The sequence below is a fragment of the Chiloscyllium plagiosum genome, chromosome 35, assembly GCF_004010195.1.
Source record: "Chiloscyllium plagiosum isolate BGI_BamShark_2017 chromosome 35, ASM401019v2, whole genome shotgun sequence".
Taxonomy (NCBI): domain Eukaryota; kingdom Metazoa; phylum Chordata; class Chondrichthyes; order Orectolobiformes; family Hemiscylliidae; genus Chiloscyllium; species Chiloscyllium plagiosum.
Window position 1 is genome coordinate 37,513,730 of NC_057744.1, and position 27,736 is coordinate 37,541,465.

Sequence of the window (27,736 nt, forward strand, 5' to 3'; positions counted from 1 at the left end):
TGTTCCCTGGATGCTGCCTGACCTGCTGTGCTGTTCCAGCAATCAAGTTTCAACTTTGATCTCCAGCATCTGCAGACCTCACTTTCTCCTCGAAGATTTCAACCTACTGCGAATCCTCTTACAAGGATGCCTTCCTTGAAGAAGCTCTCTGCCTCTCATTCCTGAAGAAGGGCCTGTGCCCGAAACGTCGAATCTCCTGTTCCCTAGATGCTGCCTGACCTGCTGTGCTGTTCCAGCAATAAAGTTTCAACTTTGATCTCCAGCATCTGCAGACCTCCCTTTCTCCTCGTAAATTTCAGAAATACCTTACCCTCCTTTTACGTTAATCTAACATTATCCAAATCAATTCCCAAAGTCAATGGTCCATACTTGTATGTGTCATTTTCATTCAGATTTCCATTTCTACCTCCCTCTTTCACTATTTGGAGTCCTATAGAATATGCACAGTAGCAGCATATTTTACTTCTGAACTCGAACCAGATGAATTCTGTATACATTGAAGGATATGTTCTCTTTCAAATATCAAAATGTCTTCCTCACTCCACCTCTCTTTTTCTTCAACTTTTCTGTACATTTTGTGTCTGTGAATATCTGTGAACAACTTTCACTCAGTCACTGGGATTGTAGATTGTAGGCTTTACGGAAGGATGAGTAGCTAACTCTCTCCTTTCTCTACTTAGTATAGCGATTTTACTTTTTACTACATCAAATGCCTTCATTGTTTGTCTTCTTTTGGCCTTGTAACATGAAATGTCTGTAATTTAATCTCCTGTCTATTTCAAACTTTCCCCTCTGTTCATTTTGTGACGACGTTACTCCTTTAACAAAGTAATGTGCCCTTGGATTTTTTTCAAAAGGGGCTGTAAAAACCAGAGGTTCAGATTTATCTGGAATTAGTCTGCTTTGATTATGGCAAACAGATACTGCCTAAGGCAACGATCGGGAAACTGGCTTTTTTTTAAAACACTTGTACAATGAAAGGGGAGTGGACAGTTCTTCCAGTTTGGTTTAGTTTTAGCTGGGTACCCCCAGAAGCTGCGGGAGGATAAAAAAAGTTTCCATGTTTCAGCCAATGAGCCCTGGCTGATCTTCTCTGTAATCTCTACCTCCTGCAAGAACTTGTGTTTGAATATACCTTTTTGCCAAAGGGTGCGTTTATGGTATGTTGCAGGAGATACCGTGTTGGTCGGGTTTTCAAATAGTTGTGGCCCTGAATTCTTTTTTTTCGCTTGCGTTTCATTCACTAATCTGCAAATAAATTCTGTTTCATTTAAAACTGAGTGGTTGGACCAGCTGCATCACTCCGGGAATATCCACCTTATACCTGCTTAAAACACTTCATAAAGTTAGGGTCTGGGCTACTTTCCTGAAATGTTTTGAGGCAGCCTGGCCTGGTCCACAACAATTTCACCTGCTACCTTTCAATCACTCAAGCTTACAACATCTCAAACTACTTGCAGTGTTGCTGAAAGATCACAGACCTGAACCATTAATTAGTTTCTCTGCACAGATGCTGTGTGACCTGCTGAGTATTTCCAGCATTTTTAGTATTTTTTTCATCACTTTCCTGTTCGAGGGACATTGCCGTTAATTGGTTGTTGTAATTACTACAAAGTCTCAGATTTTCTAAACTGATTTATTGGATCAGTGTGGTTTTGCATGTGCTAAGGATGTAAAGATGGTAGCATAAATGTAAGTTTGAAATTCTTCTCCAGCTGATATAATTATAAAATTAGAATAGTTTGCCCTTGTAAGAAACATCTTGCACTATACAGGAAGAAAATATAAATAAGATTAGGGAGAATCCTGAAATATTTTATAAAATATGTTAAAGAGAACAGATTAACCAGGGAAAGAGTAGGGTCCATTAGGGACTCAGGGGATGATCTGTGTGAACCAGCAAGATATTGTAAGACTGTTAAATAAATACATCTGTTTAGTCTTCACTCTGGTAAAGGAGAACATTAGTACAGAATTCAGAAAAAGGGACTGTGAAAACCTTGCATGGTTTGACAAAAGAAATGGGGAGGCTTTAAAAGCTTTGATAGACTTAATATTAGGCAAATTCCCTGGCCCAGATGAACTTCATTCCACAATGCAATGCAGGAAATTGCAGTGGCTCTGACAAAAAATTTTAATTCCTCTCTGGTCATGGGGAAAGCTCCAGAAAACTGGAGGATAGGCTAATGTGGTTCCACTTTTCAAGAAATTACAGACAGGTGAGCCTCACGTCAGTGGTAGGGAAATTATTGGAGGAAATCCCGAAGGAGAGAATTAACATCCGCTTGGAAAAGCAGGAATTAATTAGGAATAGACAGCTCGGCATTGCCAGAGGGCGATCATGTCTAACATATTTGTTAGAATTTTTTGAAAATGTGACCAAGTGTATCAATAAGGGAAGTTCTGTTGATATTGTTTAAATGGATTTTAGCAAATGGATTTTAAGGTCCCACATGGAAGACTGATTGAGAAGGTTTAAGCACATGGAATTGAGGCAAACTTGGAGAGATGGATCAGAAACTGGCTTAGGAAGAAAACTGTTTGATTGACTGGAGGCCAGTGTCTAGCAGCGCATCAAAGGATCAGTACTTGAATGCTTACTGTTTGAAACATACATAAATGATACAGATGAAAACATGGGGGCAAATGTTAAGCAAGTTTGCAGATAACACCAAGATGGATAGGATAATTGACAGTGAAGATGATCACTGTAGGTCACAGGAAAATGGAAATGAGTTGGGCAGACCAGTGGTAGATGGTATTTAACCCGAATAAGTGCAAGATGATGCACTTTTTGCCAAGGGGTGTGTTTGTGCGATGCTGCAGGAAATTGGAACAACTAAGTTGCAAGAGATAGCGTGTTGTGCAGAGGGACTTAGGAGTGCTCATACATGAATCGCTAAAAGTTGATTTGCAGGCGGAACAGATATTCAGGAAGGCAAATGGAATTTTGCCTTTCATTGCTCGAGGGATTGAATTTTAAAGGAGAGGGGTTCTGGTTTAATTGTACAAGGTGTTGGTGAGGCCGCACCTGGCGTGTTGTGCGCAGTCCTGGTCTCCTTACATGAGGAAGGATTTACAGGTACTGGCTTTGGAGGCAATGCAGAGGAGGTTCACCAGATTGATGCCAGAGATGAGGGTGTTAGCCTCATCTTAATTCTAGCCGTCCCAGATGGCTCAAGCTCTATTCCCCTGAATGACAGATATTAGGTATCTCAGAGGAACAGAGGAATCTTGGGGTAATTATTCACAGATCCCTGAAGTTGGTAGAGCACATGAAGAGGATAGTTAAAGTAGCTTATGGGACTCCTTATTTTAATCAGTCGTGGCATAGAGTATCAGAGCAAGGAGGTAATGTTGGAGTCGTTCTGAGCATTGATTAGGCCATAGCTGAAGAATGTGTGCAGTTCTTGTCACCTCACTATAAGAAGGGGGTACAGTGGTGGTTTACCAGGATGTTCCTTGGGATGGAACAATTGAGCTACAAGGAGAGAGCAGACAAGCATAGATTGGTTTCTTTGAACAGAGAATGTTGAGGAGGTCATGATTGAAGTGTCTAAGATGAGGAGGGATATGGATAGGGTGAGTATCCATATCCCTCCTCGGCTAAGTGGTCCAACGAAAGGGGGCACAGTGTCAGGGTAAAGGACTGGAGATTCAGAGGGCATTTGAAAAAAATATTTTCACTCAGAGGGCGATAGGAATCTGGAATGCACTGCCTGGGATGGTAGTGGAGGCCAGAAACCTTACAACATTCAAATAATATTTGGATGAGCCTTTGAAATATAACATTCAAAAATATGAGATAAGTGCAGGAAATTGGGATAAACACACCTTTAGTGGCAGTTATTGTCAGTGCAGACTCGATGGGTCAAAGGGCCTTTTCTGTGTTTAACTTGATGGCTCTTTACTTTCTCTGCACCTTGTTTGCCAATCATACCTTTCCAGAGGTCTGACTCTCTTCTAACTCTGGCACTGAAGGCACCAAGGAGAATCAGCCAATCTCCCTCATCAAGCAAGACTGTGCAACATTCAGACTTGGATTGCTAAGTAATAAACAACATTAAGAACACACAAGTGCCAAGCAACTATCATCGCCCATTAGAAATAATTTTCCCTGGCTACTCAGCAGCATAATCACTGCCAAATCTTCTATCAGCAATGACCTGGGATTACCATTCATCTAAACTTAAATGGACTTGCTATACAGATACTGCTGTCGCACCAGTAAGTCAGAGAAAGAGTATTCTATAGCTGGTGACCTGTTTCTTGCATTTAATGGAAAGGTTCTAGGGAGTCAGATGATGTGATGGAATACTCTCCATTTGCCTGGTTGGGTAGTGCTCCAATAACAACAATGAAGTTTTAAAGTATTCAGGTCAAAGGTACTTGTATACTTAATGAACATTCCACTTGTCAACACACTATGGTTGCAATGTTTACTACTTACAAGATTCAGTGCAACAACTTCGAGGAGAAAGTGAGGTCTGCAGATGCTGGAGATTAGAGCTGAAAGTGTGTTGCTGGAAAAGCGCAGCAGGTCAGGCAGCATCCAAGGAACAGGAGAATCGACGTTTCGGGCATAAGCCCTTCTTCGGGCTTATGCCCGAAACGTCGATTCTCCTGTTCCTTGGATACTGCCTGACCTGCTGCGCTTTTCCAGCAACACATTTTCAGCTCAGTGCAACAACTTGCCAAGGTTTCCTCAATAGCATCTCCCAAACCCATAATATCTATCACCTAGGTTTTGTCCTCTATAAGGAGGGCCATCAATGCCAGCTCTGCTCTAAGTCACACACCACCTTGATTTGGAAATGTATAACTGCTCATCCATTCTCAGTCAAAATCTTGGAAAACACAACTTAGTAGCACTTCATATAATACTCTAGAAGTTTGACAAGGTTAAACTCACCATCAACCTCCCAAAGTCAATAAATGCTGACCTTGCCAGAGATGTCCACATGCTACAAAATAATTACAAAGACCTTAAGAACTCCATTCCACAAGTTTTGATATCTCCAGCTGCTCTTAAAAATCAGAAAGTCTTTGAAAGATAAAAGATATTCCCCGACTCTGTTTTCACTCCTCCAATCCCCCCAAAAAAGATGTTCAGCAATCAGTTCATGAAAAGCAATACATATTCAAAATTCTGTCTGTGACTCATTTTATTTCGAAAACACGAATAATATCAGACAATAGTTACGTTGATTACAAAGTGTGCACTGCTTGCGTATAAATGAGTCTTCAATGTTTGCTGCAATAAGGACTTTGTTGATAAAATAGAAGACACATGGTACTATAAAAGGAAAGAGGCAATCTAAATTGATAGTCAGTTAAAGGGACAGGAACAGAGTCATAAATGTGACAGTTTTTTGGACAAAGATGCAAAAGCTTTGCCTCCAGAAGTCAACGGGTACCAAAGCTTCAATATCAAAATTTATGGACAATACAGAAACTGATATGGTGGTCAATTATAGTGAGAAACAGGCCAGCAGACTGGGCACTGATGTGTCAGAAAATTCAATGCGGAGAAATATGACTTGAAATGTTTTGTGAGGAAGACTAAGGAGTAGAAATATACATTAATAAATAATTAAATGCCAGACACAATGTTTAGGTGCACAAGCTCACAAAGCAGAATAAAAATATAGAGGATCCTGGGTTTGAGCACAGAAGCAAAGAAACAAGGGAGCGAACTTGGGACATCAGCAATTTACAAACATTATTGTATTGTTCAAATTAGCACTCATACTTCTCAATTTGGTAATCAGTTGCCCATCATATTTTCAATTTCTTGACTTCCATTTCCATTGATTAACAAGTTAAAGCCAGTTAGGTTCCCCACAAGTAGAACATCAGCGGTCATCCAGACAGAGATTTTCACTGCTTGATGCAGTGTTCTGATGATAAATTCTGAGGCACATTCTATATAGAAATTCATAGGATACATTACAAGATGCCATCATATGCTCAAATCACATACCCTAATTACATCATACACCAAGTAAGGAGGTTCACTGGTGCTACAAAATGCTGTTAGCCACAGTGGGATTAGAGATCAAGGAATAGCAGGAATTGGAATCAAAAGTTGGGGAAGGGCGTATGAGAGAAAAGATTTTCCCCTGCTGGAAGGTACAAACGCTGCTAACGTTTGTTTAAAAAAAATGTAGGACAATCTTTTCAATTGCTGCACAATTAGGAGAGGCTTTGTTGTTCATGTTCTGACTGTAGAGCTGCCAATCCACACTACAAATGCAAGCTCAGCATTTCTCCACAGTGTGCACTCCTTTCGCTGTCAGAGTTTCTTGATGAATGGACTGTTCCAGTCCAATTATTGATCTTTTTAGTTTGCTTCTTATTTAGCTCAGTGGTACACAGAAAGCTCCGTGATTGAACATGGTTAAAAGCTGAAACTGTTTCAATCTAAGTGAATGTGTTTCATTTAACCCATTCACTGCCTGCCTTCTTTACATCATTGTGGGCGGCACGGTGGCACAGTAGTTAGCACTGCTGCATCACAGCGCCAGAGACCCGGGTTCAATTCCCGCCTCAGGCGACTGACTGTGTGCAGTTTGCACGTTCTCCCCGTGTCTGCGTGGGTTTCCGAGTGCTCCGGTTTCCTCCCATTGTCCAAAGATGTGCAGGTCAGATGAATTGGCCATGCTAAATTGCCCGTAGTGTTAGGTAAGGGATAAATGAAGGGGTATGGGTGGGTTGCACTTCGGCGGGTCGGTGTGGACTTGTTGGGCTGAAGGCCTGTTTCCACACTGTCATGTAATCTAATCTAATGTAATCTGAAAATCTAATCTAATCACCTGTTTCATCATTGCCCTACACAGCTACATAGACATAGCTAAAACAGCCCATGGACCTTGCCAGCAAGGTATTCAAGGCACTGTTTACATAATAATCTCGGCAATGGTTGTATAACAACAGGGGCACTGTCTGATCAGCATTGACTACACTATCACCAGGAAACCATCTGTACACGTCATTTAAGCAAAATCTTAAAAGGAGGCAAGTTAGAAAGACAATGAAAATTCCAGTGCTCAGAACGTAGGCATGTGAAGGTACAGCAACGTTTAAAGGCGGTCAGGGATGTGCAAGCATTCAGATTTAGAGGAATGTCAAGATCTTAGATGTTTCTAGGATGGAAAGTTCAGCAACAACAGGAACAAGGTAAACAACTGGCATCGAAATTATAGGAATATCATCCACATGACCGAAAATGGCAGTTGGTAAATGCACAAGAGCAATGTTTCACAGTTGCTTTAAGTCATTTTCTCCACCGACTAGTTAAATATTGGAAAATGGTTTTGGAAGATATATCTCAAAACTATGCAAAGCTCATGCAATTCAAATTAATTAAGATTCACAAAGAGGGAGAGCTATGAAGTGACGAGAGAGTGAACAGTTTGTGAAGACAGCAGATTTTACAAACCCACATCACCTTGCTGAGCATATAATTTTACAACTTCCACAGTTACAAAGTACATTTTTTTTATCCAGGAACAATATTGGGTCTTCAGTTACCATCATTAAAAAAAGCAGTAACAATTCTTAGCAAGAGGAATAACATCACGCTCGAGTGTTTAAACTTTGACTTTCACTTTTGGCAAATAATTTGTTTCTGCATTTCCAGTTCACATTAGACAGCCCCATTAGTTCAGACATGACTGGCCTGTTCACTGGTCTGTGTTATACTAATTGTTCTCAGCACAGTAAAAGTGACAGAAGAAGTGCTACATCTGTCCTGGAACAAGAACGGCAAAAATGAGCCCATGGTATTGTTACTGTTAATGCTCATGTTATTATCATTGTTATTAACAATCCAATAACCCCGCTGCCAGGGATCATCCAAGGGCACCTGAGGGTGAGGACAGAACCAAACTCAGCTCCATGTGATTGGCCAACACTTACCATACTCAAACAAAGATTGATTGTTGAGATTATGGAAACCATCACATTGCCAGAGTCAGAACCTGCACCAGCAGAGATATATAAAACTTAATGGGACAATTGTGTCTCAATTACAGAAGTAAGGTCAACCGCCAGACTTGGTTTACAACCAATAAAAAGCTCAGAGCTGATTACTCCAGGAAACTGTGTCCTCTGTCACGAGTTAAATGCCATTAAATAACTTGGTGAGCCAGAACATAAAAGTGCACTACCAACAAATTACTTGTGAAAGCCAGGAAAGGTACAAAAGAAAGTCTGAAGCTGGAATGGATGAATTTCAGACCAGTGGCCAATTGAAAAGCTTGCAGTTTTGTCTGTATGAAGAAATATAGAGTATCAGACTGCATTTCCTATCAATGCAGCTGTTTATGCTCAGTTTATTGTTCATTGAAGGAACAACCTGAATAGTAGTACCAACATTACTCTATAAAGGAATCATCTCCACATCAACAGGATTAGAAGACTGCTGGACACAGGTCAGCACACAAAAATACTTTTAAAGAATACCAATTTTTTTACTGTTCACAGAAAGTCCTTTTTTTAAACAGAACATTTACTTTAGCATTTTACCTAACGATTCTTATCTGATTGCCCGACTCCAATCCTAATAGTAATGGTATGTTGACTGATCAAGATCATCAATTGCCAAAATTGGATAATAAACCTTGAAATAAGGTGTCAAATATCCTGCTGGCCATCTGGCAGAAGAAGCAGAGCTTGAACACACATACCAACAGGTTCAAGAACAGCTTGATCCCTGCCATTATTAGACTGCTGAATGGACCTCTCAAACTTCATATCTATCCTATCCATGACAAAATTGTACTCGCCTCCACCACTATCTCTGGCAGCCCATCCCAGACACTCACCACCCCTTGTGTGAAAAACTTGTCCCTCTGGACCCTTTTATATCTCTCTCTTTCACCTTAGACTCTCTTACAATGGAGGAAAGCTGTTGGCTATCTAACTTATCTATGCCCCTCATGACTTTATAGTCATGATATAAAGTTACCCCTCAGCCTCCTACGCTCCAGGGAAAAAGTCCCAGTCTATCCTGATAATTCAAGCCTTCCAGTCCAGACAGCATCCTAGCAAATCTTTTCTAAACTCTTTTTAGTTTAATAATATACTTTTTATAGTAGAGCAACCAGAACTGCATGCAGAACTCTGTGTGGCAGTATCAACGTTTCATACAGCTGCAACAAGATATCCCAACTCCTCATCTGACTAATGAAAGCAAGCATGCTGAAAGCCTCCTTATCCACTCTGATGAAGGGTTCCTGCCCGAAATGTCAATTTTCCTGCTCCTTGGATGCTGCCTGACCTGCTATGCATTTCCAACATCACTCTAACCTCGACTCTAATCTCCAGCATCTGCAGTCCTCACTTTCGTCTTCTGGCTGAGTTGATCAAACTCTCGCTATTATTCCCAGATAACCTTCTGGACACCGCTGATCACAGGCCTTCGGTTTGAAAAACAACCCTCTACCACCACCCTCCGTATTCTACCTTCAAGCCAATTTTGCACCAAATTGGCTAGTTCTCCCTGGTTTATGTTACTGTTACTCCTCAATATTGATATTTTACTGCATCCTGACATCTGATTTAGTTTACTCACTGCTGCTAAACATTCTGGCGATAATTTCAAGTTATTGTCAATAAGGATCCAATATTTCTCAATATTTTCTATATACACTATTTTCTTTCCATTGATCCGATTGTCTGTTTCTGGATTTTTTTTGTCACCAAGAATTGGCACAGACTATTATTGGGATTGTTTGAGAGAGATGGCATTGATGGCCTGTTTTAGTACCCTAATTACACTGCAGCTCTTAGACTCAAAGTGCTTCTGCGAATTACTTCAAATCACTGTTCTTTGGTTCTCGGCACTTTCACTATGGGAAGAATTTTTCACTACCTACTCTGTTCAGATTTTGAACATGTCTTTCAAATCTCCTCTGACCCTTCTCTTCTCTAAAAGGATCAACCAAAGTTTCTCCAAACACTTTTCCGAACTGAAATCCCAACACAATATGCCTTAATAAATTGACCGCCTTTCCTTAATTAATCTACATTTGTCCAAGCGATTATTAATATTGACCCAAATTAATGCTTCTAAAACCAGTCCCAACAATAGGCTTAAACTATCTGGCCTATCGTGCTGGACTTATCCTTATACAATTTTTTTGAACAAAGCTGCAAGATTTACAATTCTCCAGTCCTCTCATGTCATCGCTATATTTCAGGAAGATTGGAGAATTATGCCTAAAGATAGTTACAATACCAGTGTAATTTCCACCCTATTTCTTTCAGTATCTTTGAATTTGTACAATCAGGTTCTGGTGACTTATGATTTTTCAGTGTAACCAGCCTTTCTATTACTTCCAGAACTATGGAGCATATTCAAATGTAGTCTTCCCAACATTCATTCTACTGAACCCTCAAAAGTATTGCTCATATGGAGTACCTTGAAGATGTCAATGAGTAATGAAAGAGGGAAATGGACTTCATAATGGACTGGAATAGTTTGGAACTTATGCTTAAATCTGGCCACTGATTGCAATGGTGAAGGCAATGCTAAAATCCTTCAGATTGGAGTGTCTGAATGTAACATACAGACAAGTAGCCTAATAGCATTTTGCAGTATTGGACCAACCCAGGTACAACCTAATTGATCAAGGATCCTGTCTCTCATATTGAGGTCAGTGTTTTTCTTTTCCTTTTGTATTCAATGCTTCAAGTATCATTTTTATTTAATATTCATTCAATGAATGGGGGTATCACTGGTTGGACGCATTTATTTGCTCATGCCGAATTTTCCAAAGAGCTGAAAGTGTTATTGTGGGTGTTGAGTCACATGTAGACCAGGTGGCAGATTTCCTTAATTCCAGATTGTTAGTGAATTCAAATTCCACCATCTCCATGGCAGGATTCAAACCCAGATCCCCAAAACATTATGGGGGTCTCTGAATTAATAGTCCAGCAATAATATCACAAAGCTATCGCCCTCCCCCCCCGATCTGCTTCTACAAACACATCATTCTATTGCACTAGTTATATCATAGAACACAAAATGAATCAGTACAGGGGCTCATCTGGATTAATCAGTAGGTTATGTAACCTTACCTGACAGGAGACCTGAACCAGAAACACAAGTTCTTTGGTGTCGGCTCCATTCTTGCTTGTATCACTCTGCTCCTCTGTCAGCGCCAGCTACACAAGGTCAGGTCATCAGGAAGGGAATGTAAGATAAAAAAAATTAGGTCAAGGCCAAACTATTCATTAAATAACACACGAAGGTTTAACCCTCACTGCTAACCCTGAAGTATATTATGTCCATGTTGTGGGAATTGCAGTGTAAGAGCAAATAACTACAATCAGTGACATTTTTACCTGCTGGTTAACACAGGGTCTCATCAACCAGTGATACCCAGCCAGACTAAATCTATATTTAAAAATGGATCGTCCACTCAAGAGAACTTCATATTCAAACAGAGGATCTGGTCCAAAGGGTTAACATATTAAGCATTGTTTAAAAACATACGCACGTAACCTCTCTTGGATGCAATAAAGCACAACACATAGTTAAAGAGAAGGACCAGCTATTCATTTGCTAAATCCTTTAACATCTTTACCAAAACAAAAAGCTGGAATCTGTATGCAATTTGACAAAATTAAAACCATTTTGCCAATCTATTTTAAACCTCAGATTATGGTTGTGGAAATTAATTTGTTTTTTGCGCATGACAATTATATGAGGCTCTTACAAAACAGAATTTAATGAGAAGGAAAAGCTCATGAATGGCACAAAGTATCTGTCTTTCTGATAGTATACAGTTCTTAGATAACAAAAGGTTCTCTGAACAAGGTGTCAAACGATCAAAGCTCTGCCAGCACTGAATAACTTCCATTTCAAAAGGGAGCATCCCACTGCAGCCTCTTACTTACCTCTCCTAACAATGCTTTTCTTACAATATACAGACCAGCAGAGGTTCAGCAGATCCTTGAGTCATGTCCAGACACTAGCTAAATGCTGGAACTATGCAGCAAGAAAAACATCCGCTCGCCTAATGTTTGGTTGATCAATCTGCAAAAATCCATCGTTTTTATCGAGCAGACCACACGGCGATCATTCAGAATGTTTATCACTGGAGTCACTGAGATCCCCGTTAATCCATTTCCGCACTACCCGTTTCATGCTCAATTTGCCAGGCTAAGGCAGCTGCTCTGTAGTAGGCTGAGTCCCACAGGATTAGGACCGACAGCATGGAGCTCAACAGCAGCCAAGAGCAACACAGGGGTATGTGCAGCAATAATGTGCTTGCCAGATATTTCACTGCTCAAAACGCTCAGCGGAGACATGAACAGTTCATGTTAAAAGTCTTTATATAAAACATGACATTCACTCATTAACTGAAAACAAAGCTTGGCTTCTGAGCGGCCATGTAACACTGTTCAGGCTGACTGTGTATGCTGCAGCGTATTAGGGCCAGGCTAGGAGAGATTCCGAACTCTTTGCATAATATATCCTTTTCAAACCAGAAGGTCATACCTTTGCTTTCTCCTGAACTTTCTATTCTAAATCATCCTATTTCCACTTCTATTACTACAGGAGGAATTATTTCAACAATATCAGTAAGTTTTCAATTGAATCAAGCACTCTTGCTTTGACTTTCAGTGCGGTGTTCCTCCTCTCTTCCCCCACCCTCACAAACTGCACATGACATTGAGCTCATCTTGACTTCCTCCAAGCAATTCACTGTTTAAAAGTAAAATGCAACACAGACTCTATACCCAGATACATGTAAGATTTTCTGACTGTGGAACTGTGTCTAAGCAGAGTCCAATGTTAAAAAGGTTGTGAAAAACAATTATCTGAACAATGTGGATGGAAGATGAAAAGCAATGCTAAAGAAAATCACACAGAATGTAACTTTCACTTTATGAATAGCTATAAGGCAGTGGACTACAAGCAAATTCATTAGCCCTTTTGGAATAAATAGCACATACCACAGGCCAGGGTATTTCAAACAGCAAAGGAAATGCTCAAAACTCCCCACATACATTCAATGTGGATACCCAACAACAAAAACAGGCATTTTTTAAAAGAGAAAACACATGTACAACTTGAGTAACTGATGTCCAATAGGGTTAAACTTTTATAACTTCACTAATCAAATCATAACGCTATTTCTTACTTCTAGCAGGGTCATTGAGCAGGGCCATCTCTCATGATGCACAATAGAACTCTGCAGTATAGCCCAGGGAGATAAAGCAGGAGCATATTTATTACAGAATTATGCTCAGTTAGACTAGCCAAAAATTTCCATTTGATTAGCCAGTTAGGAAAACTACGTAGGTTGCATTTTAACAATGCCTGGTCATTAAATACATGAATTAAACAAATCTAATAGAGCAGAGAACAAAATATCTAATCCATGCCCAATCTTAAAGCTGCACACATTGAACCAGTAAAGTTATATATTCTAAAGTGTGTTCAAGTCAGCAGCACATCCATTGGCTTTTGTTTCAGCAATCTGTCATCCCTTTTAATCCGATCACTGCATTGCATGTCTCATCAATGCTGACAGGCAACAACGATATAAAAATCAGTAAATTTAGATTTTTTGCTTGAAAATGGCTAAAGTGATTAAAGTTGAACACCTGCTGTTTCTGGGTTTGAAAAGCACGATTTGTTTTTCCCTTTCAGACAGCATATTCATCATATTAATTTAGCTCAGAGTCAAATTATTCAAGCACATACATTTGAATTTAAGAATGTGATTTGTGTTCTTTGTGTAAGCTCTCATGTGCAATATGGCGTTCCCTGGGGATATGGGCCTTGTCATTCACTGTATTTGCTACTAATCTCTGAAGTCATGAACAGTAACTGCCTCCTACACACACTGCATCCTGCACGAAGGCCTTCCTCCAAGAGCCGTCACATTGTCCTGCATAAGCGAAAAGGTTTATCCTCCCACAGACATACGGTCATTTTCATCACTGTATAGAAACGTAAGATCAAGAGACAGTTGCTCAACACAAGATTGGTTGGCCATTTATTTAGATGGCGTTACTAAAGAAAGGGCAAACCTCGATCTCCTCTTGGGAAATAAGACAGGGCAAGTGACTGAGGTGTTAGTGGGGGAGCACTTTGACACTTGTGACCATCATTCTATGAGTTTTAAAATAATTATGGAAAAGGATACATCTGGTCCACAAGTTAAGGTTCTAAATAGGGAAAAGGCCAGTTTAGACAGAAACTTTCAAAAGTTGATTGGGGGAGACTGTTTGCAGGTAAAGGAACATCTGGCAAGTGGGAGGCTTTCAAAAACAAGATAATGAGAGTTCTAGGACAGCACATTATTATTAGTGTAAAAGGGCAGGCTGACGGATGACTCGAACACTGGATGACTAGAGATATTGATGCCGTGGTCAAAAACAACAAGGATGCAAATGTTCAGTATAGGCAGATGGGATCAAGTGATTTCCTTGAGTATAGAGGCGCAGGAATACACTTAAGACGGAAACCAGGAGGGCAAAAAGGGGAGTTGAGAAAGCTTTGGCAGGTAAAGTAAGGAGAAACCAAAGAGGTTCAACAAGTTTCTCAAGGCAAAGGAGTAACAAAGAAAAGAAGAGGGTCCCTTAAAGATCAACATGGTCATCCAGGTGTTGAGCCACAGGGGATTGATGAGATCCTAAATGAATATTTCTCATCAGTATTTACCGAGGAGGAACAAATGGAAGCTAGGGAACTCTAAAACAAACAGTAATGTCTTGAAAAGAGTCCATATTACTGAAGAGAAGGTGCTGGACATTTCAAAACGCATAAAAGTAGATAAATCTCTGGGACCTGATCAAGTGTATCCAAGGACATTGTGGGAAGCTAGGGAAGAAACTGCAGGGCTCCTAGTGGAAACATTTGTATCATTGACCATGGGTGAGGTGCCACAAAACTGGAAAGTGGTTAATGTTGTGTCATTATTCAAGAAAGGCTACAAGGAAAAACCAGAAATGACAGACCAGTGAGTAGTGGGGAAGTTGTTCGAGTGATTCAGAGAGATAGGATTTACATGTATTTAGAAAAGCAAGGACTGATTAGGGAAAGTCAGCATGGTTTTGTGTATGTCTACATGGACTTTAGCACAGCCTTTGACAAGGTTCTATATGGTAGTCTAGTTGGTAAGGCTGGATCACATGGAATCCAGTCAGAGCTAGCCAACTGGGTGCGAATTGGCTTGACGGTAGGAGACAAAAGGTGGTAATAGAGGGTTCTTGTTCAGACTGGAGGCCTGTGATCAGCGATAGGACATAAAGATCAGTGCTGGGTCCACTGTTGTCTATCATTTATATAAATAATTTGAATAAAATACAGGAGGTATAGTTAGTAAACTCATGGTGGCATAGTGGATAGTAAAGAAGATTATCGAAGAGTACAACCGGATCTTGATCAACTGAACCAGTGGGCCAAGGAATGGCAGATGGAGTTTAATTCAGATAAATGTTTGGTGTTGTATTTTAGAGAGTCATAGAAATGTACAGCACAGAAACAGACTCTTTGGTCCAACTTGTCCACACCAACCAGATATCCATTAATCTAGAGACCATTTACAAGAATTTAGCCCATATCCCTCTAAATCCTTCCAGTTCATATAACCATCCAGATTCCTTTTAATTGTTGTAATTGTCCCAGCCTCCACCACTTCCTCTGGTAGCTCATTCCATACATGCAACACTCTCCAATTGAAAACATTGCCCCTTAGGTTGTTTTTAATCCTTCCCCTCACATCTTAAATTTATGCCCTCCAGTATTGACTTCCCTATCTATGGGAAAAGACCTTGACTATTCATTGCATTCATGCCCATCATGATTTTATAAACTTCTATAAATTCACTCCTCATCCTCCAAATCTCCAGAGAAAACACACCAGCCTATTCAGCCTCTCCCTATAGCTCAAACCCTCTAACCCTGGCAACATCCTTGTAAATCTTTTCTGAAACCTTTCAAGTTTCACAACTCCTTCCTATACCAGGGAGCCCAAAACTGAATGCTGTATTCCTAAAGTGGCCTAACCAAAGTCCTGTACAGCCGTAATATGGCCTCGCAACTCCTATACTCAATACACTGACCACTAAAGACAAGAGTACCAAAAGCATCTTCACTACCTTGTGACTCCACTTTCAAGGAACTATAAATGTGCACCCCAAGATCTCTTTGTTCAGCAACACTCCCCAGGACCTTATCATTAAGTACATAAGTCCTGCCTGATTTGCCCTACAAAATGCACCACCTCACATTTATCACTCCTTGGCCCATTTGCCTGATTATGGTCCTGTTGTAATCCGAGGTAACCTTCTTCCCTGTCCACTACACCACTAATTTTGATGTCATCCGCAAACTTACTAACCTCACCTCCGATATTCACATCCAAATCATTTATATAAATGACAATTAACAGAGGACCGAGCATCGATCCTTTCAGCAACACCACTGGTCAAAGGCCTCCAACCCGAAAAGTAACCCTCAAACCTTTTGGAATAAAGAGCGCAACCAATCCTCTGTCTTCGACCTTTGAGCCAATTTTATCTCCAAATGGCTAGTTTTCCCACTATTTTATGTGATATAACCTTGCTAACCAGTCTATCACGTGGAACATTGTTGATTACCTTCCTGAAGCCCATATAGACAACGTTCACTGTTCTGCCTTCATCAACCTTCTTTGTCATTTCTTCAAAAAGACTCAACCAAGTTAGTGAGGCACAATTTCCCACACATAAAGCCATGTTAACTATCCCTAATCAGCCCTTGCCTTTCCAAATTTTTGTAATCCTGCTCTTCAGAAGCTCCTCCAATAACTACCCACCACTGACATCAGGCTCATCAGTCAACAGTTTCCTCACCACCTTTGTTAAATAATGGCACCATGTTAGCCAACCTCTAATCTTCCGATACCTTCCCCGTGGCTACTGATGATCTAAGTATCACAGCAAGGGGCCCAGTAATCAGTTACCTAGCTTTCCAAAACACTCTAGGATACACCTGATCAGATCCCAGGGATTTAACCACATTTTTGTATTTTAGGACATCCAGCACCTCCTCTTCTGTAATATGGACTTTTCAAGAAATCACTTTCTTTCCAAAAGCTCTCTCGCTTCCACATCCTGTTCCACAGTAAATGCTGATGAGATATGTGCATTTAGTTATTGCACCCATCTCCTGTAATTCCACACAGGATTTTTTAGGCCCTTTTGTTCTTGATGAATTTTTAGGCCTTGCTGATTTTTAAGGCGCTTTTGTTCTTGACGAATTTGCAGAATCCTTTTCCTATGTGCCAAAGTTATCTCCTCCTGATTTCCCTCAAGTATACTCCTACTTCCCTAATGCTCTTCTAGCGATTGTTATGAAGGTGTAGAGGTGTACTGTACCTTTAAGCAAGTGAAGGACTTAGCAAGCACACAGAGTGCTGGAGAATTTACAATGTAACATTTGGTCCAGCAGCTTGCAGTACCTGGGTTGCTAGGAGGCAAAAACAAATTCGAATTTGGCCAATCAGTTTAAATTATACCCAAAATACTAACATCCAATCAAGTTTAAACTTAGTATTTTGACAATATTAAAACCAATGAAATGATCAGATGCTTTGGGATATAAATATTAAACAAATTGAACAGTTGTGGAAGAACTGCCAAAAGACCAACAAATGTAGGTTGATAGTCAGAACTCAGAGGTACCTGGCCTGGACTGCACAAACTGAAAATGTGTTGCTGGAAAAGCGCAGCAGGTCAGGCAGCATCCAAGGAACAGGAGAATCGACGTTTCGGGCATAAGCCCTGAAGAAGGGCTTATGCCCGAAACGTAGATTCTCCTGTTCCTTGGATGCTGCCTGACCTGCTGCGCTTTTCCAGCACCACATTTTCAGCTCTGATCTCCAGTATCTGCAGCCCTCACGTTCTCTCTGGACTGCACAAGGATGTGGTTAACTTTTGCCGTACGTGTGATATATGCCAAATGGAAGATAAGCTACAGGCAGTAATAAAACCAGCACCTTTGTTGCCAATTCCTACATTTGAAGAACCTTTCACTTGGTTATAACTGATTGTGTGGGTCCCCTCCCAAGAACCAAAAGCGGGAACCAGTAATTGTTAACCATAATGTATGTGTCTACCAGATTTCCGAAAACAATTCCATTACAGAGCACCAAGGCAAAAAGAGTAGCAGAGGAGTTAGCAGCTTTCTTTACACAGGATGGGTTTCCCATAGAGATTCAGTTTGACCAAGGGTCAAATTTTACCGCTAGGCTGTTTAAAGAGGTTAGGGATAGCTTAGGTGTACAGCACTTTAAACAAGTGCACATTATCCTAAATCCCAGGGAGCTTTAGAAAGGTGGCATCAGACCTTGAAGACCATGTTGAGAGCTTACAGTCAGGATTACCCGAGTGATTGGGATAAAGGTATCCCATTCGTATTGTTTGCCATTAGAGATGCCCCAAATGAATCTACTCAGTTCACTTCCTTCAAGTTAATATTCAGGCATGAAGTAAGAGGCCCTTTGAAATTAAATAAAGAAAAATTGACAGGATCAAAGTTGGAGATCTCACACTTCGATTATGTATCAGAGGTGAGGTAGAGATAAAATAGAGTAGGTGAATTAACTAAAGAGGACACAGCATACAATGAAGTAGGTGGCAGATAAAAGCTCTGAGACTCAAACGTTTTCCCGAGGGGATGACACATTAGTACTGTTACTAGTGATAAGAGATCCCTTCAAAGCCAGGTTTAGTGGTCCCTGTCAAATTGAGAAAAAATTGAATCAGGTGAACTATCCAGTAAAGATGCCAGATACGAAAAAAAGGTATCGGGTATGTCACGTGAACATGTTGAAACCGTATTATACTCGAGAGAAGGAACTGGAGGAACAGGTGTTAGTTACTGCCCCGCCGAGTGAGGAATCAAATCCAGATGATGTGCCTCAAAATAGATTTAAAAATGTAGAAGTCCTTGAGGAGTTGGATACATTAGTAAACTATCTGTCTCATGAGCACAGAACACAGTTGAAAGGTTTGTTACTGCAATATTAGGACGTAAATAAGATTCAGATGGGGAGGACTAATGCTATTGTACATGAAGCAGACGTAGGGAATACTGCTCTGATAAAACAACACCCCTATCGGCTTAATCCTTTCAAAGCCTGACAGGTCCAGATGGAGGTGGAGGCCATGCTCGACAAGGCATCACTGAACCAAGCCAGATCAAGTGGTGCTTGCCGATCATCTTAGATTAGATTCCCTACAATGTGGAAACAGGCCCTTCGGCCCAACAAGTCCACACTGACCCTCTGAAGAGTAACCCACCCAAACCCATTTCCCGCTGACTAATGAACCTAACACTACAGGTATTTTAGTATGACCAATTCACCTGACTAGCACATCTTTGGCTGTGGGAGGAAACCGGAGCACCCAGAGGAAACCCACGCAGGGAGAATGTGCAAACTCCACACTGATAGTCGCCCGAGACTGGAATTGAACCTAGGTCCCTGGCGCTGTGAGGCAGCAGTGCTAACCACTGAGGCACCATGCCGCCTGAATCTTAGTTCCCAAACCAGATGGGTCTCAACGATGCTGTGTGGATTATCAGTAGGTCAACACTGTTACAAAATCAGACTCCTATCCAATTCCTAGATTGGAGGACTATATAGAGAAAGTTGAACAAACCAGTTACATCACCAAGTTGGACTTAATGCGTAGTTACGAGCAGGTACCTTTATTAGAGACAGTGAAAGAAATTTCTGCGTTTGTCACCCCAAATGGGCTATATTAATTTAAAGTGATGACCTTTGGAATGAAGAACACACCCGCCACATTCCAAAGACAGAGTTGTGGCTGGGTTAACAAACTGCGCAGTCTGGACGATGTAGTGATCTTTAGTAAGTCCTGGAAAGATCACATGGTAGAGTTGGCAGTGCTCTTTGAATGACTACGAGAAGCAAAACTGGTAATAAACTTAAAACTGAATGCGCAAAAGCAGAGGTGATGCTCTTGGGACATAGCATCGGTCATGGAAGGTTGACCCCATGGAATCAAAGACGAAGGCCATCGAGGAATTTCCACAACCAACCTCAAAGGAAGAGGTGCTTCAATTCTTAGCACTCAGTGGATTCTATCAAAAGTTTGTTAGAAACTTCAGCAGTGTTTTGGCACCATTAATCGATTTGCTGAAGAAGAACACAAAGCTTCTGTGGGCAGAACAATGCCAGGAGACATTTGACCATTTGAAATCTACACCAAACTTTTCAAAACCTCTTAAAGTTGCCATTGATGCTAGTGATATAGGGGTTGGAACTGTACTGCTGCAGGAAGAGGAGGATGGGATTGAACTGCTTGGTTACTTTTTGAAGAAACTCAACATCCACGAAATACTCCACTATCGAAAAAGAACTATCGAGTTTGGTACTGGTCTTACAACATTTTAATGTGCATGTCACGAACAATGTGTCGGAGACAGTTCTGCACACAGATCACAATCCGCTTATGTTCTTAAAATGCTTTAAAGACAAGAATATGAGGCAATTTCATTGGAGCCTTATGTTACAGACTTTTAATTTAAAAATAGTACATGTTTCGGGTCGTAAGAATGTAATTGTAGATACTTTATAGCAGATTTAACTGATGAAGTACAGATAAGATACATCTATTCAATGTTAGATATATTTATTTATTTATATATGAAGAAGTTAATGTGACTTAAATTAAAGTTATCTGTATGTTATGGTAGTGTGTTTAAAGAATAGAAAATAAAATGAAGCCATCTGGTTTATTTTTTCTTAAAGGGGGAGGTGTTATGAAGGCGTAGAGGGGTATTGTACCTTTGAGAGAGTGAAGGACTTAGCAAGCACGCAGAGTACTGGAGAATTTACAATGTAACATTCGGTCCAGCAGCTCGCAGTACCTGAGTTGCTATGAGACAAAAACAAATTTGAATTCGGCCAATCTGTTTAAATTATACCCCAAGATACTAACCTCCAATCAAGTTTGACAATATTAAAACCAATGAAACGATCTGATGCTTTGGGGTATAAGTATTAAAATAAATTGAACAGTTGGGGGGAGAACTGCCAAAAGACAACAAATGTAGGCTGCTGGTCAGAACTCAGAGATACCTGTCTCAAGAAGGAGTTTGCACAGAAAAAAACATTGACCTGGAGAGCAAATCTACAAAGAGAAGATTCGACAGCTAGCTGGTTTTGAAATTTGAATTTTTCTGTAAATCTTAATCGGGGTTATATCGGACCAGTATTGTGGAGGGAAAGTAAAAGATAGGTTAGAGAAAATAGTTGTACATAGCTTTTAGTTAATTATTCTCTGTTAAACTTTAAAAAATAAAGTTGTTAACTTTTATTTTAAATAGTGACCTTTGGGGTAGTTCTTGGCCTCTCAAATTTTAACAGATTACGGCACAGGGTAAATCTTTTCTGTGTTGCTGGTTTAAATTAGTGGGGGGGGGGGGGGGGGGGGGGGGGGTTAACTCCATGTTGTAACAGTATTCATTCAATACCTGTTGTCTATACCTGGTATATGCTAACCTTCTTTAGCTTGACCAGAGCTTCAATTTCTCTGGTCATCCAGTATTTCCTATACCAGCCTTGCCCTTTACATTAACAGGAACATACTTGTCTCTGGACTGTCATCATCTCAGCTTTGAAGGTTCCACTTTCTAGCCGTCCCTTTACTTGCAAATATCCTTCTCCTCTTCTGAAAGTTCTTGCCTAAAAGTCAAAACCTTCAGGGCAGGACTGACACAGATAATCACAAGATCCTAGGGAGTGTTGTCAAACAGAGACACCTACGGTGCGAGTACATAGTTCCTTCAAATTGGCGTCACAGGTAGACAGGTTGGTGGAGTTTAGCATGCTTGCCCTCATCTATCAGAGCACTGAGCACAAGAGCAGGATCATCATGTTACAACTGTTCAAGACAATATAAGGTGAAATTTGGAGTACTGAATACAATTCTAGTTGCTCTGTTATAAGAAGAGTGTTATTAAACTAGAGGGGGTGTTAAAAAAAAAAGATTGACAAGGATGTTACTGAAATAGGAAGGTTTGAGTTCTATGGAGGGGCCAAGATATTTTTCCCTGGAGCGCTGGAGGCTGAGGGGTGACTTTATAGAGATTTTAAAAATCATGAGGGGCACAGACAAGGGAATAGTCAAGGTCTTTTCCCCATGATAGTTGAGTCCAAAACTAGAAGCCATACTCCCTGTATCTGCATAGATATTCTCCAGGTGCTGCAGTTTCCTCCACAAAGATGTGGAGGTTAGGTGAATTGGCCATGGTAAATTGCCCACACTGTTCAGTGATGTGGAGGTGAGGTGCATTAATCAGGGGTCAGTATAGGATGGTAAGGGAATGGGTCTGGGTGGGTTGCTCTTCGGAGAGTCAGCGTGGACTTGTTGGGTCAAAGGGCCTGTTTCCACACCGTCGGGATTCAATGATAGGTTTAAAGTGAGAACAGAAAGATTTTAAAAAAAGAGACCTGAGAAACAACTTTTTCCACACAAGGGTGTTGCATATATGGAATGAGCTGCTAGAGTAAATGGTAGAGGTGGGTACAATTAAAACATTTAAAAGACATTTGGACAGCTATATGGATAGGAAAAGTTTAGTCGGATAAAGGCCAAATGCAGACAAATGGGATTAGTTCAATTTAGGAAATCTGGTCAGCATGGAAGAGTTGGGGCGAAGGGCCTGTGTCTGTGCTCTGTGGATCAATGACATCTAGTTATATCATCGCTGATCAATATTCAATTCCATTTATATACTTAAACACTGATATCTTTACCTCTTACAATCTGAGTTTTGGAAATTTCTCGGGCCTCAGTTGCGTTTCTTTTTAGGAGAAGGATGCTCCACATTTCAGCTACCCTCTGAATAAAGAAGTTCATTAATACATCAGCCCTGAAAGGTTTCACTGTAACTTAAATGCTGTGCTCCCTTGTTCTGGATTCCTTACCAGGAGATGGGTTTCATGCTATTGACCCAGTTAGATACTTTCAGAGTCTCAACCGTCCATCAGTTCAGAGGACTACCTCATACCTGACAGGCTTTCCACAATGCTGTTTATGATTCAAAGTCTCAAACGATTTGATCCTCATGGAAGAAAGCCAGGAATGCCTAGACTCAACACAGTGGCGAGGTCAGAAAATGAAGAGGAATGCAGGATGGGACAACATAAAAAGGTGAGTGGAGGAAAGAGGGGCTGAAAAGAGTGGGGAGGAAGGTGACAGAAAAGAGTGGGGAGAAAGGGGAGGCAGAAAAGGGGGATACGGGCAAGGGGGAAGAAAAGGGGGCTGGGGGAAAGGGGGTCAGAAAAATAATCACATGATACCGGGTTATAGTCCAACAGATTTATTTGAAACCACAAGCTTTCAGAGCCCCCACTCTGCTCGTGGGCGGCACGGTGGCACAGTGGTTAGCACTGCTGCCTCACAGTGCCTGAGACCTGGGTTCAATTCCTGCCTCAGGCGACTGACTGTGTGGAGTTTGCACATGCTCCCCGTGTCTGCGTGGGTTTCCTCCGGGTGCTCCGGTTTCCTCCCACAGTCCAAAGATGTGCAGGGTCAGGTGAATTGGCCATACTAAATTGCCCGTAGTGTTAGGTAAGGGGTAAATGTAGGGGTATGGGTGGGTTTCGCTTCGGCGGGTCGGTGTGGACTTGTTGGGCCGAAGGGCATGTTTCCACACTGTAATATAATCTAATCTAATCTAATCTAATCCTTCCTCAGGCAGTAACGAGAGAGAATACATCAGACACAGAATTTATAGCAAAAAAAATCAAAGGGTCATACAATGAATATGACCATGGTTCGGTCAAAGGAAAATCATGTCTAATTAATGTATTGGAGATCTTTGAAATTAATTTGTGATGTAAATGCATTGCATTTATATTTTCAAAAGGCATTTGATAATGTGCCACTTCAAAAGCTACTGCGGAAAGTAAAAATGTATACTTAGTAGTGGTAATGTTTTGACATGGTAAGAAGATTGGCTGGCTAACAGGAAGCAGAGCGTAGGAATAATTGGGTGTTTTTCAGGCTGGCAGAATGCCATAGGTGATGTGTCACAGGGGTTGGTGCTCATGTTTCAACTCTTTGCAAATTATACAATTGATTTGGATGAAGGGATCATAGGTATAATGGCCAAAATTGCTGATGGCACAATGATGGTTAGGAAAGTAAGTTATGAGGACATAAGGAGTATATAAAGGGGTATATATAGATAAGCTAAGTGAGTGGGAAAAGATCTAGCAAATGGAGCACATTGTGGAAAAGTGTGAAATTGTCCATTTTGGCAGAACAGAAGTTTTAAAAAGCAGACTTTCTAAATGGTGGAATGTTGCACCTGAAATGAAGAAAGATCTGGGTGTCCAAGTGCATGATACACAGAAGGTTAGTGTGCAGATACACCAAGTAATCAGGAAAACTAATAGAATGTTGTGGTTATGTTATGGGGAATGGAATGCGAGAGTAGAGAGGTCATGCTTCAGTTATACAGGGCAATTAGCGAGACCACATCCGGAATACTGCTCACTGTACTTAGGGATGGATGTTAATGCATTGGAAGATCAGAGAAGGTTTACTGGACTAATACCTGGAATGAGCAGATTGCCTTATGACAGAAGGACAGACAGACTAAATGTTTATCATCTGGAGTTTAGAAGAGTCAGGGTGATTTAATTGATCCTGAGGGGACTTGACTGGGTGAATATAAAAGTGATGTTTCCTTTTGCAGGAAAATCTACAACTAGGGGTCACATTTAAAGTAAGGGGTTTCCCATTTAAATCAACGATAAGGAGACCTTTTTTTCCCGCAGCGACTTAAGAATCTTTAGAATGCCATTCCTCAAAAGACATTGGATACAGAATCTTGAAATATTTTAAAGCAGAAGTATAGAAAGAGTTTCCCAGAAATCACAAAAATCCCTAATGTGAAAGCAGGCCATTCAGCCCATCATGTCAATACTGAACCTCTGAAGAGCATCGCACCCAGACCCAACCCCCTACCCATACCTGTAACCCTGCATCTCCCAGTTAATAACGGGGCCTTGGACACTACAGACAATTTGGCGTGGCCAATCTATCTAATCTGCACATCTTTCAACTGAGAGAGGAAACTGGAGAGAACGTGCTAACTCCACACAGACAGTCGCCCAAGAACGGAATTGAACCCAGGTTCCTGGTGCTGTGAGGCAGCAGTGCAGTTTTATGTACAAGAGGCAGGAGTTTGGCCCATCAATGTCTGTACCAGCTCCTAAAAGCGTCACCCAGCTAGTCCCAGTCACAATAAAAACTGAAAGAACTGTAGATGCTGTAAATCAGAAACAAAAACACAAGTTGCTGGAAAAGCTCAGGAGGTCTGGCAGTACCTGTGCAGAGAGATCAAAGTTAACACTTTGGGTCTGGTGATCGTTCCCCATGCCCATTTGCCAGCCTTTCTCGTTAGCTTTCTAAAGTTAACATTTTCAAATATATATTCAGCTCTCTTCTCAAACCTCACCTGCAACATTCTCCCAGGCAGCACATTCCAACTTATAACAATTCTCTGAATAAAGACTTTGCATCCTATCTCTGTTGTAGTTCTCTTGCTGATAATCTTGAAATTGTAGCCCCTTAGTTAATAGATAGATTTTCCACTCTCAAGAGGCTGAAAGATCATCAGGGATATGCAGGAACTCAGGGTTGAAGTTAAAAATCAGATCAGCCATGAGCTTATTGCATGGAGCAGGCTCCAACAGCCAAGCTGCCTACCCTTGTTCCTTGTTCGTATGTTTCTATATTTGTACAATGAGAAGAGACATTTTGGAGGAACTGACCTCACTGCAGTTGAATAGATCACCACGGCTGGATTGATTCTTTCCTTGGCTGTTAGAGAAAACTAGGCAAGAAACTTATGGAGCTTTGAGGATCAGTTTCCAATTCTTACTTGATACAGGTGAAATACCAGAGAATTGGAGGTTTGTGAACATTGAATTATTGTTCAAAATAGTGCTAAGGAATAGGTTAAATAATTAAAGGGTGGTCAGTTTGACATTAGTAGTAGGTAAATTACTTGGATTAATTGTTACCTGGTAAAGTGTCGACCAATCAGGGATAGTCAGAATGATTTTGTCAAGGGAAGGTCATGTCTTACTCAATTAATCAAATTTTTTGAGAAAGTAACAAGGAGAATGAATTTAAGTAACGCAGTGGATGTCGTCCACATGGACTTTGATAAGGGATTTGACAAGATTCCATACAGTAGGCTGGTCAGAAAAATAAAAGTGCATAGGATACAGGGGAATGTGGCAAACCCAATTCAAAACTCACTCAGTGACAGGAAGCAAATGGTTGATGGATGTTTTTGCAAATGCAAAGTAGTTTCCTGTGGTTTGTCACATCACAGTGTTGGATCCTCTGCTTTTTGTGGAGTTTATTAATAATTTAAACTTGAATGAGAGGCATGATTTTAACATTTGCAGATGATAAAAAACTTTGCGTGTATTTGATCATGAAGAGATGATTGGTTCATTATCAATGATTTGGTTTTCTTGTTGTTCTGGGCCGTATTGCCTGCCAAATCAAGCATTGGTGTGGTCAGGTACTTGAGGACAGCAGCCAGGTAACCATGACCCTAGCCCTGACCCACCCAGCATCATACCCTTCCGCAACAGACATTGGATATGACCAATCAGAAACTGGAGAACAGCTTGGGAGCAGTAGGTCTTACCCTTAGTATAGCCTGTCCCTCTAGTTTTACCACAAACTAACATCCTCCAATCATTAAGAGGGTATAAAAATTGGACATGGAATTTAATCTGGAGAAGCATGAGGTTATGTATGGGGGTGGGGGAGTGGTTGGAGGAACAAAGCTGGGGAATACATAATAAATGGGTGGCTATGGAGAGGGGTAGAGGAAATGGAAGTCCATGGACTGAATGCACAGGTCCCAGAAGGTGGCAGCAGCTGTGAATACATGATTTAATTCTTCTGTATCTCTGAGAGATCCAATACCCCAAATGCCAACAGAATTAATTATATGTCTGCAGCATTTAGTAAAGAGTGACGGAGAACAAAAAGGAGGCTACAGAAAAGCGAAATATTTTAACTCCCGCTCTTTGCCCGAGTCTCTCCCTCCACTATCAATTTCTCCAGCTTGTGCCCCATAAAGGAGCTGTGGCCAGCAATAGATAGGACGTTTATGATAACAGCAGCAAAACTCAGGCTGAGAAAAAAGAATATAAACATGGGAGAATAAGATCAGGCTTCACATCTCATGGATAGCATCACTTTGTACAGGAATTATCCAGAAAACCTCTGGTGTATCCCTACTGGCTCTCCAAGTGACCCACACCCTGCCATTATTCCTGCTTTACAAATATTTATTCACAATCATTGCATAAGCTATAAATAGTTTTGCTTCCTCATAGTGTTATTCATAATAATTCACTGCACTGGAAAAAACTGGGTATCTCAAACTTTGTGTTATGACCCCGGGGGGGGACGGGGGGGGGGGACAGTACTCAGGTCTTGCAAGCTTTAAGGCAACAAAAGCTACGATGAAGTGTGAACTGCTCACTTGCAAGAGGGCCCATTTAACCCCTGCACTTTTTATTGTGCACTACTGGAGGCCAAATTGCTTCAAAGATATGTTTGCTTGGAGAAACTGCTCACTTTCATCAACTCTCCCTAGGGAAAATGGAGGGGTGGAAGAAACAGCAAGAAATGGAGAGGTGGGGGAGTGTTA

The 27,736-nt window shown here is 40.9% G+C and overlaps 1 protein-coding gene across 6 annotated transcripts in view; it reads right to left on the reverse strand.

The window, feature by feature from the left end:
• The window catches only part of arhgap32b (Rho GTPase activating protein 32b), a 551,689-nt gene that overhangs the window by 212,330 nt on the left and 311,623 nt on the right, over window positions 1-27,736 (reverse strand). For all 6 annotated transcript variants that reach the window (XM_043676934.1, XM_043676933.1, XM_043676937.1 and 3 more), the window contains one exon: window positions 11,086-11,172. In XM_043676934.1, coding sequence (XP_043532869.1) covers window positions 11,086-11,172 — 87 coding nt within the window. The remainder of the gene's footprint in view (window positions 1-11,085; window positions 11,173-27,736) is intronic.